The 16,518-nt window shown below is 38.8% G+C and overlaps 1 protein-coding gene across 5 annotated transcripts in view; it reads left to right on the plus strand.

Annotated features, from left to right (window-relative positions):
- SFMBT1 (Scm like with four mbt domains 1) overlaps window positions 1–16,518 on the plus strand; it is a 156,566-nt gene that overhangs the window by 115,300 nt on the left and 24,748 nt on the right. For all 5 annotated transcript variants that reach the window (XM_058442976.1, XM_058442975.1, XM_058442974.1 and 2 more), the window contains exons 5-10: window positions 5,513–5,601; window positions 8,088–8,334; window positions 9,364–9,458; window positions 9,979–10,080; window positions 11,865–12,015; window positions 14,092–14,174. In XM_058442976.1, coding sequence (XP_058298959.1) covers window positions 5,513–5,601; window positions 8,088–8,334; window positions 9,364–9,458; window positions 9,979–10,080; window positions 11,865–12,015; window positions 14,092–14,174 — 767 coding nt within the window. The remainder of the gene's footprint in view (window positions 1–5,512; window positions 5,602–8,087; window positions 8,335–9,363; window positions 9,459–9,978; window positions 10,081–11,864; window positions 12,016–14,091; window positions 14,175–16,518) is intronic.

The following is a 16,518-nucleotide window of genomic DNA, read 5'->3' on the forward strand; positions in this document are numbered from 1 at the left end:
TAAGCAGTTTCTTATTTTTTGGCTCAAGAAGCATTTTCCTGTTTCAGCCCTGAAATCAGCCATTTCCCCAAGAAGTCTTTTCTTTTAGTGAAGAATGGTATTTGGAAACGAAGATCTGAGTATTCGGGTCCTGGGATGTTTGTGGGCTTCTCCTTTGTGAAGGTTTTTTACCTTGTGAGGAACAATAGAAGAGGGAGCTCTAGAGACACGAAGCCACCTGGCCTCCTGTCTCATCCTAAAGTATGTAGGAAAATGCATCTCATTTAAATGTGAACAACAGAAAAGGATTTCAGTTGAATCTCATACAAGATTATTACAGTGAAAAAAGAGTAGAAACAACCACAGAAGAAGTGAACATTGTGTCAGATAAAAACATTTCAAAATAAGCTAACAAAAAAGTAGTAACAATAATAGAAACAGTGAAAAAAATTATAAATAAAATTTATAAACATTCAGAAATGAAGGGATTAAAAAAGGGAAGATTTGAAAAGAGAAAAAGTAAAACTTAGGCAAGAACTGGAAATAAAAGAATATTGGAAATGAAGACTTAGTTAAAATGAGCACAGGAATGAGTCAGCACCATGGATACTATCTGAAGAAAAACAGATGAAAAAAAGGAAAGAAATTTTAAAATAAAAACCAAACAAAGAAATAAAAAGGACTTGAGAAACACCTTATACAGCTAGGTAAAAATGACTTAACATACCTGCAGTAGAAGTCCTTGAAGAAGAAAACTGAAGCAACGAAACAACAAAATACTATAAACTATGATTTAGGTAAACATTTATTTATTTATTTTTTGAGACAGAGTGTCACTCTTTGTCACCCAGGCTGGAGTACAGTGGCATGATCTCGGCCCACTACAACCTCTGCCTCCCAGGTTCAAGCAGTTCTCCTGCCTCAGCCTCCCGAGTAGCTGGGACTACAGGTACATGCCACCATGCCCAGCTAATTTTTATATTTTTGGTTGAGAGGGGGTTTCACCATGTTGGCCAGGCTGGTCTCAAACTCCTGACCTCAAGTGATCTGCCCGCCTGAGCTTCCTAAAGTGCTGGGATTGCAGGTGTAATCCGGCTACCATGCTGGACCATAATTCAGGTAAACGTTACAGAAATAAAAGAGGCCTTGTAATACATACTGAAAGGGATTACGAAGTATGTAGGAAAATCAAATGAGGGCAGCTACATCAACATTGTTCTAATGAAAGTATTGAACTTGAAAGCAAAAAATAATATCACGGCTATTTAGGAAAAAGACCAAGTTTCTTATAAAGGAAAGAAAACAAGATTTTCGTCAAGAGTTATTAACAATGGTTTATGCCAAAAGACAATGGAATGTAACATATTTAAGAAATTTAATGAAAGAGAAAATATGAGACAGGGATTTTATATCTAGCCAAACTGAACTTCAGATCTAAAGGCTATATGCAAACTGTTATGAACAGGTAAGAACTAAGTAATATTGTTCCCATGAGCCCTTCCTAAGGAGTCCACTAGGGAATGAGCTTCAGCTGAGCAAATTAATGAGGTAACGTTAGCATGAGAAATGGTAGTGAAACATTAAATATATGTATAGCTATAGAACTTAAACTGAATGATGGTTGTAAGGGAGACACTGTGGTATGTAATAGCTGTATGCTCTGAAAATGTAGTTACATTATTACTATAAAAAGTATGGGACAAGAATGGGGAAAACGTGAATAGTTGTATAAGCCCGCTCATTGTCTTAAAAAAAAAAACCAGCTTTATTGCCATGTAATTTAACTATTTAAGTGTTAACTGGGAGTAAAAGGATATTACCTGAAATGAGATGCTGAAGGAGAGAAAACAAAGGGCTTACAGCTAACTTCAGTATTGTTTATAGAAACAACAACAACAAAATAGAAAGTCCAAAAATAGAGAGGACTGAAAGTGTTATGTAAAGGTAATCAGTAGAACAAAAATAAGAACCTTTCTACATGCCGAAAGAGACTTAGAAAGAGAAACTGTATGTGTAAACAGGATAGATCACATAGTAAAAAAAAAAACTACATACACACAAAGTATATAACATTTAACAGTATGAAATTTAGGCCATGCATATTAATAATATCAATAAGTGTTACTGGACGTACTCTTTTATTAGAAGTAAACAAATAAATTCAGATTGCCTCATAAAGCAAAATCCACTCTTGTCCTCTGTATAGGAGACATACCTAAGCAGAGAGGCTACAAAAGAGTAAAAATAAAAGGACAAAGATGTACAGACAACTGCCAGTAGAAAAGAAACCAGCTGTCAGTCTTGATAGCTGACAAAGGATACTTTGTAAGAAAAGCAGCTATAGACAGCAATAAAAAGGAGGAGGGTCTACATACAACCAAGGAGTGGGCTCAGGATATGTTATTGTATGAAAAAAAGAAAAATGTGTACAGACTTGAGGAGGAGGAGAGCTCAAGGATATGATGATACGAATGTGTGTATGTGAACTTATTTTTTTCAAAATAAAAGAATAAATCATTGGCCAGGCACGGTGGCTCACTCCTATAATCCCAGCACTTTGGGAGGCTGAGGCGGGTGGATCACGAGGTTAGGAGATCAAGACCATCCTGGCCAACATGGTGAAACCCCATCTCTACTAAAAATACAAAAATTAGCCGACCGTGGTGGTGTGTGCCTGTAATCCCAGCTACTCGGGAGGCTGAGGTAGAAGAACCACTCGGACCCGGGAGGCGGAGGTTGCAGTGAGCCGAGATTGTGCCACTGCACTCCAGCCTGGGCGACAGAGCAAGACTCTGTCTCAAAAAAAAAAAAAAAAGAATAAATCATTTAGAAAAAAGTTACCTATGGGGAAAGAAGGGAATAGAATGAAGGAGATAGGAATAGAAGCTAAATCTTATGAATGTACCTTATTTTATTTTGTAGATTTGACTTTTGAACCTTGTAAATATTTTATGCAACTAGAAAGCAAAATTAAATGTTTAGAAAGCAATTACTAAAAATCAAAAGCAAAATCAAGGAAACCTAACTGTATATGGAGCTTGTGGGATAACCACGCAAAGAGGAACTATTTCAGTGACTTAAAAACACAATAAAATATGAAAGTACGTCCCCGGTTAGGGATATATACTCTAAGGACAACAATAACAAAAAAAAAACTGCAAAGAAAAAATCTTAACCTATTTTTAGTAATCCTATTGTTGGTGGTAGACTTGATGTTGTTACTTTGAAATAGTTGTTTGTATATGGTAGGCAAAAGCAAATAAAGAATGAAATGTGTGGCCGGGCGTGGTGGCTCACACCTGTAATCCCAGCACTTTGGGAGGCTGAGGCAGGCGGATCACAAGGTCAGATCAAGACCATCCTGGCTAACATGGTGAAACCCCGTCTCTGCTAAAAATACAAACAATTAGCTGAGCATGGTGGCGGGCGCCTGTAGTCCCAGCTACTCGGGAGGCTGAGGCAGGAGAATGGCGTGAACCTGGGACAGAGCGAGACTCTGTCTCAAGAAAAAAAAAAAAAAAAAAAATGAATGAAATGTGTAATTGAGAACTAGGATTTTCAGCATGATAGAAAGGAAATAGAGCTTAGATGGGTGAGTTAAATGAAAGCACTATCTTTTTGAATTTGTATTGGAAGTATTGTGATGTAATTTATCCTGAGAAGAAGAAATGCATTAACTCTAGACACTGAAAAGGCCGAGAAACACTAACCCAGTGACAATGAGCACGCCCAGGTCTCTAAGTACCATTTCCACGGAAATAAACTGGGGCTTCTTGCAGAAGTAGCTGAGTCCTGCTCTAGGTCAGGCAATTTCCTAGATGATCCTGGAACATCTTGTCATACCAAAAAGCAAAAAAGTTAATCACTGGCTCTTTGCTAGTGTCATGCCAAAAGGTCTCAGGAGCCAACCTGAAGAGACTGCCTCTGGTTGAAGATAGAGTGTCAGTAAGCACAACAGCTGTAATGGCTTGAAATGTATTTGTTTTAATGTGTGAGTTCATAGTGAAGTTTTGAAACAAAATCCTCATTAGGCGCTCTTGGAAGATGCCTGCCAATCAACTGTTTATTTTAAAGGGTGGTAAATGTAGAGAAAGAGTAAAGACAATCAAGTATATGTTCAAAGAAAGCCTTCTTTCTGTGAACTCTACCTCAGCGTAATCAAATAGCTGATGAAGAGAAATTTTCTTTATAGAAGTTCTTTGGTTAGTAAATGAAGAAGGAATAATAGAATTAGAATATCACCATTGAGCCCCTAATGAATCAGTGCATCTATGTAGTAACCGTTAAAAGCTGCTAATGTCACAAAAGGAGAGACAGCCAGACCATATGTGCCTCTTCATGCTCTTGATGGAAGGGTATAACTTATTCCACTTGTGAAGTATTCTTTCACCCTCAACCCCCCGAAGTCTAACCTGAATTTGATCAAGCTTCTAGCTCTAAATACTGATTTATGGCAAATACAGGGAGCAGTAGAACAACTGGTCACCACAGGGACGCAACCAATGAAATCAGACTCTAAAAAACTCCATAGAGGACAAAGGCCAGGTCTCAACAAATGTAGAGTAAAAAAAGAGAGAGTATAGGGGCAAGGGAGGGGAGGAAGGAGTAGAAGCCTACTGATGAAAAGAAATCAAGGAGACATTTGCAATGCGTGCATCTCACTTGGGTCCTGATGTAATCAAACAAATTGACAAAACTGTTTATGAGACAATTGGGGAAGTTTGAACATAGACTGGATGTTTGATATTAAGGAATTATTGTTAATTTTTTAAAGGTGTGATGATGTTATTGTGGTTTTGTAAGAAAATATTTTATTTTAGAAATATGTACCAAAATATATATATGGTTGAAATTATATGCTATCCGGAATTGTCTTCTAACTGATCCTTGGTTGGGCATGGGTGGAGTGTGAGGGTATAAGCCAGGCATTGGCAAATTATCTGTAAAGGGCAAGATAGTAAATATTTTAGGCTTTACTAGTCATACAATCTCTGTCAAAGCTGCTAAAACCCTACCTTTGTAGTGTGAAAGCAGCCACAGACAATATGTAAACAAATGGGAATGGCCATGTTCCAGTAAAACTTTATTAACAAAAACAGACAGCAGGCTGGATTAAGCCTCGAGTTGTAGCTTGTAAATCCTGGTTTAGATGAAACAGATTGGCCATGAGGTGACAGTTGTTGACGCCAGGGCACTTAGGATTCATTAGATCATTTTTCTTTTTGTATGTTTGAAAGTTTCCATCATAAAAAATAAAGTAAGGTACCTTCTGGATATTATAGGAACAGGTAGTTGGGACTATATTCTCTTTGTTTTGTATGCAACTCTTAATAAACTAACCAGAAAGTAGCTCCATCTAGAGAAGCATTTTTGGTTTTATTTCGTTTTATCTTTTCAGGCTCTCAAAGAAGCAGTATGTTGAACTGTTAGATCTTAAAATGAGAAATACCTCTAAACCATCTCCACTGGTTTGGTTTGTCTGCATTCTGTTGGCTGGCATTTTGAGTAATCAGTCATTTATTCCCTCATCTAGGCATCAGAGATAAAGTATCTGACTGGGATGAGTTTCTGCGGCAGACCCTGCTAGGAGCATGTAGTCCTCCTGTTCCGCTGCTAGAGGGCGTGAGTATTACTACATGCCACATCAGCGTGGAAAACCCATCTGATCTTTCAAAGAATCTTAAAATCGGTTGCTTATTTACCACTCTGAAGCAAATAAACGTTATTATTAGAGATATAGGCATAGGTATTGGGAAGTTTAAACTTACCCTCAGAGGTTGCAAAGTGGTGGCTTGCTTAGTGCCTAAATAATTTCTGAATTAGTTGCTAACACATAAAAAAATCTAATTTCCCAGATTCTTTTATACAGTTGGAAAATAGGACCTTCTGAGGGCTTTCACTCTGAAACTGAGCAGGGGTCGATTCTGCTTCAGGGTGGACATTTGTAACTCCCACACCAGGTGACTTGGAGACCCCCGACCCACCCTTTTTTTTTTTTTTTTGCTCAGAAGATATTGGACCTATTGTACTTCTGCCTTCTACCTGCTTTTCAACAGTCCTTTTAAATTAGTGTGGCCTTTAAGCTTGTTAGTAATATAGATCTCTTGATTTTGTGAAATGGATTTATTGGTTATTATATTTCTAAGTTATATCTTGTCACTTTCTGTCATACTGGTAAAATTCTTTGTGGCATATGTGAAATGCAATGTATGAAGGTTCCCATCCCTCTACATCCTTGCCAACACTTGTTATCTTTTTTATTATAGCTGACTAAGTGGGTATGAAGTGGCATCTCATTTTGATTTACATTTCTGTAATGGCTGTTGATGTTGAGTATTTTTTTTGTGCTTATGGGCCATTTCTGTATCCTTTTTGGAGACATTTCTTTGCCCATTTTTAAATTGGGTTGTCTTTTTGTTATTGAGTTGAATGTATTATTATACATTCAAAATATACATACATTTCAAAATATTGAAAATATTTTTCCCATTCTGTGGTTTGTCTTTTTATTGTTTGCAGCATAAACATTTTTTATTTTGATGTAATCCAGATTATCTTTTTTTCTTTTGTTCCTTGTGCTTTTGGTATCATATCTAAGAAGGTTTTGCTTAACCCAAGGTCAAGAAGATTTACTCCTGTATTTTCTAAGAGTTTTATGGTTACATTTACTTCTATGATCCATTCACATTCCCTTTTACATTTTGATTGGTGAATACTCTATTTCAAACTGGTTTTTATTTTTTATACTCTGACTCATTTATTTATGCTTAGCCAGGGCCTTATACTTACTAAAAACTCAGTAACATTTTAATGAATGGATGAATTGATAAACGATTCTACTCTTTATTGACCATGACTCTGCCATGCTGACTTTTAGCTCTGAATCTTTTCCTCCACTTGTTCATATGTCCCTTTGCATATCTGGATATGTAAGTGTCACAGAGCAGTTTTTAGTAGGAAAAAAATGTAAGTTGTGTATTAGAAATGGTTAAGTGATAACTTGATAATGAATTTCTTTTCTTTATTGTAGTTTTTAATATACTTCTAGATAGTGAGAGTTAAACTTTTCCTTTCCATCACTGTGATCAAAAGCTTTTACTCTGTTCATTTTAACATTGTTGTGACATCAATAAAAAATCAGAAACAACTGAAATACTATCTGTAGGTAACTGGATAAATTATTGCCCATTTACAATGTAAAATATCATAAAATACTATAAAACGTGAGGAAGAGTTATATGTGCTATCGTAGAAAGATACCTATGATGTACTAAGTGAAGAACAAATTAAGAAACAGTATACAGTGTTTCCATTTTTCAAAAAATAGGAACAGACAGACTGGCAGAGGTGGATACTGACTTGTATGGAGAAAAAGAGTGTATGCCAAAGTGTTTCTTGTGGTTCTTTCTTTGAGGTGGGATTATAGGTGACTTTGACTTTTATTTTTTTTCTTTAATGATGATGATGGTATTTTGATATTTGCTTTTTTTAATTTTTTAACTTTTTATAAAGACAGAATCTTGCTCTGTTGCCTAGGCTAGAGTACAGTGGCATTGATCTTGGCTCATCATAACCTCCGCCTCCTGGGTTCAAGTGATTCTCCTGCCTCATCCTCCCAAGTAGCTGGGACTACAGGTGCCTGCCACTGTGCCCGGCTAATTTTTGTATTTTTAGTAGAGACGGGGTTTCACCATGTTGGCCAGGCTGGTCTCGAACTCCTGACCTCAAGTGATCTGCCCACCTCAGCTTCTCAAAGTGCTAGGATTACAGGTGTGAGCCACCATGCCTGGCCCATATTTGTTTTATAATAGATAAGGAATGATGATATTTTAAAAATTCTTACTAAATGAAACTACATAACATAGTCCTAGAGATAGAGATGTGTTAGAGTAATTTTACTGCATTATAGATATTCTTTAAGATAAACATTTTCATATCTCCTAGAAATAATACTGTAAGAGGCTTGTATGATGATAGACAGTTTAGTGTCAGTGGCTTTTGAATAGGTAAAAAATACGAAGGCTGGTTTGAGATCATTTAGAAGTTGGCCTTTCAAAAATATTATATTAATTTCTCTTACTGGATTGTTTTACTTTTTAATCCTACAGCTCCGTAATGGGAGGAATCCTTTAGATCTCATTGCTCCAGGATCCAGACTAGAATGTCAAGCTTTCCAGGACTCTTTAAGCACTTGGATTGTTACGGTAGTAGAAAACATTGGAGGAAGGCTGAAGCTACGTTATGAAGGACTTGAAAGTTCTGACAATTATGAACATTGGTTATATTACTTGGATCCATTTCTTCATCACGTTGGTTGGGCTGCTCAACAGGGATATGAGCTTCAGCCCCCTTCAGGTGAAGAGTAATAGGATATTTTTCTACTGTGACATTAACATGCTATGTTATTAATATCTATGAGGCTGAAAAAAATATATTCTGCATATTATGAAAACCTTTGTTCTCATAATAGAGCTATTAAAAAACAGTTTATATGGAGTTGTTAAATTAAGTGCCTATTTTTCTTTTTTGTTGTTGTTGTTCTGCTTTTGGTTTTTGTTTTGCTTTGTTTTGTTTTTTGAGACAGAGTCTTGCTCTGTTACCCAGGCTGAAGTGCAGTGTCATGATCTCGGCTCACTGCAACCTCCGCCTCCCGGGTTCAAGCGATTCTTGTGCCTCAGCCTCCCCAGTAGCTAGGATTACAGGCACACGCCACCACACCCGGCTAATTTTTGTAGTTTTAGTAGAGATGGGGTTTCACCATGTTGGCCAGTCTGGTCTGGAACTCTTGACCTCAAGTGATCTGCCCACCTCAGCCTCCCATAATGCTGGGATTACAGGTGTGAGACACCGTACCTGGCCAAGTGCCTATTTTTCTTTTCTTTTTATTGCTTTTGTAATTTTCCACACATATTAATATACCTCATAGATTACTGTGCCAACCCATACTGACCCTTGACCAAGATAAAATAAAGAAAAAATTATCTAGGGAGCATTTAGCTAGGTATATAGAAAATTTGGTCACAGCAAATTGTTAATTAAAAGAAATACCAATAATATTGGTATTTTTAGAGTTGCTGTTTAAATCAATTTGCATTTATTATTATGTGCCCCAATTTGGATGTCGTATTACAATTTTATGGATTACAACAATCCTTATGATCTTACTGTAGGTATTTTCATAAAGCCAAGCCATCCAGGCTCTGCATAGAGCAAAGTACTGAAGTTAAGGTGCAAGTTCTTTGAGTGTAGAGGGATATAAGTGGGCTTGAACCCTTTTCTAGTTCCAGTGGAAAGTGACTTGTTTTTGTTTATGTGAATGCTTTCAGGACAGTAAAAAGTATAAGTTTCTCATCATCTAAAGCATGTTGTCATGTTTTATTAAAGCCATCAGACATCTAAAAAATGAAGCTGAGTGGCAAGAGATTTTGGCCAAAGTGAAAGAGGAAGAGGAAGAGCCATTACCATCTTACTTATTTAAGGTAAAAACAAAACGTGATAGATCGGTATTGCTTCCCTTACAGTAGAGTAAAGAAACGCGGGAGGTGAAAGTGTAAAGTAGCCCCTGCAGTCGGTAAGAATGCCGTGGTCTCTGAAGGAGGAGGGTATGTTAAGACTGGACTGATGATTATCCTTGTTTTCTTCTAACAGTTGTCTAGATTTTCTCCCCAAGTTCTCCTAAAGTAGTTTGAACCTTTTCTTTTCTACCCTTAACTACATAGCCCTAACTGATAAAATAAATTTGTTTCTTCCTCCAGATATTCCTTGTCTTTGAATGTAGAGAGTAGAAGCACTTTCTGTGTTTTTGTTTTTTCCTGGATAGTTTTTTCCAGAGTAGAAAATTATATTGGCTAGTTTTGCACATTTAAAAAAAAAAGAAGAAAACTATAGGATTTACCAGAGCTGGACATTTCTATTAATCACAGTAGGATTCAGCTACATGTGAGTGTAAAATTGATACAGATACTATGTTTTCATCCCCTTTTGGTGTCTGCATTTCAGGACAAACAAGTTATTGGCATTCATACATTCTCTGTAAACATGAAATTGGAAGCTGTAGACCCCTGGTCTCCTTTTGGGATCTCTCCTGCTACAGTTGTTAAGGTAAAATGGGGATAACTCTCTTGGTAAGAATCCCTGTCAAGGTGACGGGTTTAGGAAATGGGTAATGTTTTGATCTTTAAGCTCTATTGATCCAACCCATTTTTCCTTCTAAGCCGTGCAGCTAGAATTACTTCTGTGCACGTTTTGTATTTGTCCAGTTTGCTGCGGCCCATTCCTCCTTCAGAGCTTGGTAGCCCTAGCCAAAGCAGTCTTGGGCCTGGGCAGTAGACTAGTAGGGGATGCATTCTTTGGGGCAGGCCTAGCTGTATATAAGTAAAGGAGATTTAATTCCTTTAGGAGGCCAGGGTATCTGTAAAGTTGGAGGCAAGCAGTCTCATCACCGTCTAACCAGATGCAGAGCTCGTTGGAATGAGGAGATGAATGGGGATCAGGCAGTTAGTGTTAAAAGTTCTGGCAGTGGACTGGCTCCAGCTGTGTATTCCAGATTCAGATTTAATCTTTTGGAATACTGACAAAACTAAGAAGTAAGGTTATCAAGGCCCTGCTCAGTCACTACAACTGAGGCATTGGCGAGAGAATTTCAGTTTCCAACTAGAGCAGAAGCACATTTACTGAAAATAGAAGCCAAAGTTGAATGTGACTAGAGGAATAGTTGCTTAGGTGCTAAATCATCTGACCTATTGAGATTTAAGTTTTCTCTGTCTTGGAAGAAGATTATTCTCAAAGCAAAGAGGGATTCTGAGCCTGCAAGTGGGGCCAGAACGCCCTACCTAGAGTCTGAAGGGAGGGCTAGTGGGAAGCCAGAGGAGGTTCATAAAGTTATCTCTTTGGCCGGGCACGGTGGCTTACGCCTGTCATCCTAGCACTTTGGGATGCCAGGGCGGGCAGATCACCTGAGGTCAGGAGTTCAAGACCAGCCTGACCAATATGGAGAAACCCCGTCTCTACTAAAAATACAAAATTAGCCGGACGTGGTGGCACATGCCTGTAATCCCATCTGCTCGGGAGGCTGAGGCGGGAAAATTGCTTGAACCTGGGAGGCGGAGGTTGCGGTGAGCCAAACTACATGGCTTTGGATCCAGGTTTTGCTTCTTCTTCGTTTTGTAACCTAGGGCAAGTTATTTAACCTCTGTTTGAACTCATTCTCCTTATCTGCGAAATGGAGTTGATAATGGTACTTGGGCTGGGTGTGGTGGCTCATGCATGTAATCCCAGCACTTTGGGAGGCTGAGGCAGGAGGATCGCTTGAGCCCAGGAGTTTGAGACAAGCCTGGTCAATATAGCAAGACCACGTCTCTACAAAAATTTAAAAAATTAGCTGGGCATGGTGGTGCATGCCTGTTGTCCCAGCTACTCAAGGGACTGAAGTGGGAGGATCAACTGAGCCCAGGAAGTCAAGACTGCAGTGCTTCGGTGAGCCACGTTCATGCAACTGCACTCCAGCCTGGGTAACAGAGCAAGACCCTGTCTCCAAAAAAAAACAAAAAACAAACTATGTGTGTATATATATATATATATATATATACACACACACACACACACACACACTCACATATATATACGTATATACATATATACATATATATATATAATGGTACTTACCTCATTAGATTGTTAAGAAGATTAAAACTGAATTGATACATGAAAAGCATTTAATTAAAACAGTAATTATATGTATTATATAACACAGAGCTAACATTTAGTGTTTAGTATTATTAATACCCACATGACTATGAACTTTTGTAATATGTTTGGCTGTGTCAAGGAAAAAGCACATATATATGTGTGCATTTGTCTATTTCATCTATTAATTGCATGTATAGGTTTTTGATGAGAAGTACTTTCTGGTGGAAATGGATGACTTGCGTCCTGAGAACCACGCACGGCGATCCTTTGTGTGCCACGCCGACAGTCCTGGCATCTTCCCTGTGCAGTGGAGTCTGAAGAATGGCCTACACATCAGCCCCCCTCCAGGTGCACATTCACTCTCTTCTGATGTTGTCACTTGAGAGCTTCTCCTTGAAATGAGACATATCAGATGGCATTGCTTAAATCTTTTGTCCCTCTCCTCTTGCCCTAGCCTGTTCCTAACATTTTTTGGGGCCTGAGAAAAGTATAAGGAAAGGTCTAGATTCCATATATTTACATATTTGAAAGTTATAAATCGAGCTAAAAAACTGTTAAAGAGAGTGTGTTCTATCCTCTGATATCTATGCCCTCATAACCCCCTGGAAAGCCAGGTTCCAACCTGGATTCTGTGCTGGCTCCTTAGTCCCTTTTATGTCTGTTAGGGGTGGCAGAGGGGTGGGCTTGGATGCACAGTGAGCATTGGGGGCTGACTTGTGAGAAGAGGCCATAGAGCCAGAGTTAGAAGGTAGATTACTGATTATCTTTAGGTGTCTGAGCCTTGTCATGGAGGGGACTTTCTAGAGAGAAGTTTATGGTGAAGAGTAGAACTCAGGCAGTAGGTAGGAAAATAAAAGCTCATTTTCCTGATATTTGCAACTTTGCCAAATATAGTCTTTGATCCTTTAATCAAGGCCCTTAATTAATGGGTTAGTTGAGCTTGACTGAAATTTTTAATATTTTTCAACTTAGAGAATCTAGAACATGTCAGATGTTTATCTGAATTTTTAATATTAGCAAATCAGATTATTTGATTGGCAGTCTGTATATGTTATCAGTAGGTTTTCAGTAAAGCATAGCATCACTTTTCTAAACGGTGACTGCTGGAACACTGGGCTGGAAGTACTCTTTCTTGTTAACAAGGGTCATAAACTCAGAACCTTTGTCTTCCATTCAGCTTTTATTCATTCAACAAACATTTGTGTAATGTTTGCTATAAGCCAGGCATTGAGCTTATCCCTGGGGAGAGTGACAAGCTCAATGAGTACAACCCAGTCCCTTCAAGGGGCAAATAGGGGGAAATATTAACAGAACTTCCTAGTTTCTCCTCCATCAGTGAACACAGCAGATGAATGCCTGGTTGGAGGGTGTGGTGTGGAACAGCCATAGAAGGAAGTTCTTGCTTTGCAGGCACGCTCTAGACATCCCAAGTTCTTTATTCTGCTTGCCACCTCTATGTGAAAAGGAAGAAACAATTGTTAAAAATACTGAAGCTTTCAGTGTTGTTATAGACAAATCAACTGTGTCTTTGTAAATAGAGGGAAGGTAGTAGATTACATAACTGAAAATGGCAGAAAATGTACTGTCAGGCATTGAGGTGGGGGCAAAGGGAGAACATGGTGCCAGTCTTAGGTAGGCAGGGACTGTTGGGCTGTCAGAGGGCATAGACTTGAGTAGCCTATTTTTTTGCCTGTGAGACATTAAGCTCTCTGGAGGCTGAGAGCAACTCAGACACAGTAGGCAGTTGGGCCTCGCTCAGCTCTTTGCATGTAGGTGGTGCTGAGTCAGCAGCAGTTTGGACATGCTTCCATCAAGAACCTTAGTAGACTTAAGTGGGGTGCTAAGCTTGTTTTTTCTGAAATAAATACATGATTTAGATTATAAAAGCATTGATATTCTGTAATATATGAATCTGAAAATGACAAGAGGATTTGGATCAGTGATATCTGAGACACATTTCAGGAGATAGCTTTAACAAAGAAAAAAAGTCTTCGTCTTTGCAGATTAACTAATACTATTTGCTGTCTCTTTTCCTTAAGAGCCTGAGTCCCTTTAGAATTGACAATAAGAATGGATTTATATATACAAATCAAATTCAGTCATAACTGTCTTAAATTCTTTTGGTAAATTGCCAGCAACTAATCATATAAAATAGTGCTCAAAATAAATGCCTAGTTTGAAATTTGAAAGTTTACAAATTTATCCAAAGAGTCTCATTGTCTTATTACAGTTTGACCACAGTTGCTCTATTTTATAAAATTAACAGTGCTCTAGATTTATAGAATGCTTTTCGCCACTCTAAAATGATCAAAGTTGTCAGACTAGCAGCACTGGAAGTTGTGAGTGGACCCTTGGTGAGTGGTGAAGCCAGGCAAGCTTGTGCAGTTTGGTAGTGTGACTCACTGTTCATTTGTCCCCACCTAGGCTACCCAAGCCAGGACTTTGACTGGGCTGACTACCTCAAACAGTGTGGTGCTGAAGCTGCTCCCCAGAGGTGCTTCCCTCCGGTGAGGACCCCCCATGGCCTCATGGCCACTACGCAGGGCTGTGGGGACTGCTGTGCTTCCCTTGCTTTCCATGTTATTACTCTGAAGATAGTCATCTCACTCAATCCAGATGAGCACAGTGGTGATTGTAATCACATGGTCTAAAGGAAAATATATTTACTGCAGAAGTGAATCAGTTAGTTTGCTAATTAAGTTAGTTTTATAAGTTTATTGGTTTTATTTTTTCTTAGCTGAAATCATGTGAATTTGAAATTTTATGATTATTTTTCATGATTCAATAATAGGAAAAACTGTTGAAATATTAAGTGGAGAAAAATTGTTAAGCTTATTTAAATTCTTCTATCCAAATAATAACATGCATCTGGTTTAAAGAGCCATGTAGCAGTAAAAGGCTTAGAAGGTAAAATAGCAGTCCCTGCCCTACCCCTTTTCACAGTCTCCCTTCCCAGAAATAACTACTTCCTGTTCTTCTCACTGTAATTCTAGTATTTGTATTTCTTCATTTTCAAAATAAAAAGCTTCTATCTTTTGAGTCATTTATTTTAGACATGTCACTTGGTTCTAATTTAAAAACTTTGACTTTATTAAAACAAATTAAATTCATCCTGTCTTACGGTGCTGAGTCTCTTGGTTCTAAATTATGATAAATGAGCATTTAATTATTTTTTATTACCTTTCCTCTCTGCCTTACCACGTTCTTCTTCCTTTAGAGTTATGTTACAATTTTTGGTTAAATACAAAATGAGTTTTTACATTATGATATGCACTCAGATATTACAGCTGAGCACTGCAGTTTCGTTTTGTTTTGTTTTGAGACAGAATCTTGCTCTGTCACCCAGGCTGGAGTGCAGTGGCACAATCTCAGCTCACTATAGCCTCTGCCTCCCAGGTTCAAGAGATTCTCCTGCCTCATCCTCCCAAGTAGCTGGGATTACAGGCGCCCACCAGCACACCCGCTTAATTTTCATTTTTATAGTAGAGACGAGGTTTCACCATGTTGGCCAGGCTGGTCTCGAACTCCTGACCTCAAGTGATCTGCCCACCTCAGCCTCCCAAAGTGCTGGGATTACAGGTATGAGCCACTGCACCTGGCACTGCAGTATTTTATGATTGTTTCTTTTTAAGAATTTTTATCCTCAATAATAATTGCCTTGTTTTGTTTTTTTTTTTTTTTTTGAGACAGAGTCTCGCTCTGTCACCCAGGCTGGAGTGCAGTGGCGCAATCTCGGCTCACTGCAAGCTCCGCCCCCTGGGTTCATGCCATTCTCCTGCCTCAGCCTCTCCGAGTAGCTGGGACTACAGGCGCCCGCCACCACGCCTGGCTAATTTTTTGTATTTTTAGTAGAGACGGGGTTTCACCGTGGTCTCGATCTCCTGACCTCGTGATCCGCCCACCTTGGCCTCCCAAAGTGCTGGGATTACAAGCGTGAGCCACCTTGTTTTTAATTTACTTAATTTTATCTATTGCTGCTGCTTTCCACACCTCCCAGTAGTCTCTCATTACCAAAAGCAGTCACATCAAGAAATCTGTCATTCCTAACACTTTTGTTAAGGAGACATCCCTCTTAGCAACCTCCACTCTCTGTCTGGATGGGTTGCTCTTTAGGTTTGCCATGTAGTTTTTGTGGGTTTTGTTGTTGTTGTTGTTGTTGTTGTTGTTGTTTGTTTGTTTTGACAGGATCTTGCTCTTGTCACCCAGGCTGGAGTGTAGTGGTGCGATCTCAGCTCACTGCAACCTCCACCTCCTGGGTTCAATCGATTCTCCTGCCTCGCCCTCCTGAGTAGCTGGGATTATAGGTGCCCGCCACCATGCCTGGCTAATTTTTGTATTTTTAGTAGAGACTGGGTTTCACCATGTTGGCCAGGCTGGTTTCGAACTCCTGACCTCAGGTGATCCACCCGCCTCGGCCTCCCATAGTGCTGGGATTACAAGTGTGAGCCACTGTGCCAGCCTTGCCGTGTAGTTTTAATTATGGAAATACCCTTGTCACCCAGGGAATTGCGCACTCCCCTTTTGTATGATTTGGGGTCCCTTGTTTTGTAGAGATCTCATGGCCTCCTCTTTCTTGGTTTGCTTCCTTGTTTTGATGAATTCCCATCTCTTAGTAGCTTCCTGTAACAGGGTGCAAGGGAAGTAAATTTTTGTTGACACTGTATATTTGAAAATGTCTTCACTCTACTGACTTGCTTCATAGTTTGGCTCAATGTGGAAGTTATTTTACTTGAGAATTCAGAAAACATTGCTCAGTTGTTTTCTAACTTCTAGTGTTACTGTCAAGAAGTTAAAAGCTATAAAGCTATTTTTATTTTTGTTCTTTTGTAGATGACTCGCTTTTTCCCCGAC

Source organism: Hylobates moloch, unplaced genomic scaffold, assembly GCF_009828535.3.
Source record: "Hylobates moloch isolate HMO894 unplaced genomic scaffold, HMol_V3 SCAFFOLD_8, whole genome shotgun sequence".
In the NCBI taxonomy this organism is placed as follows: Eukaryota; Metazoa; Chordata; class Mammalia; order Primates; family Hylobatidae; genus Hylobates; species Hylobates moloch.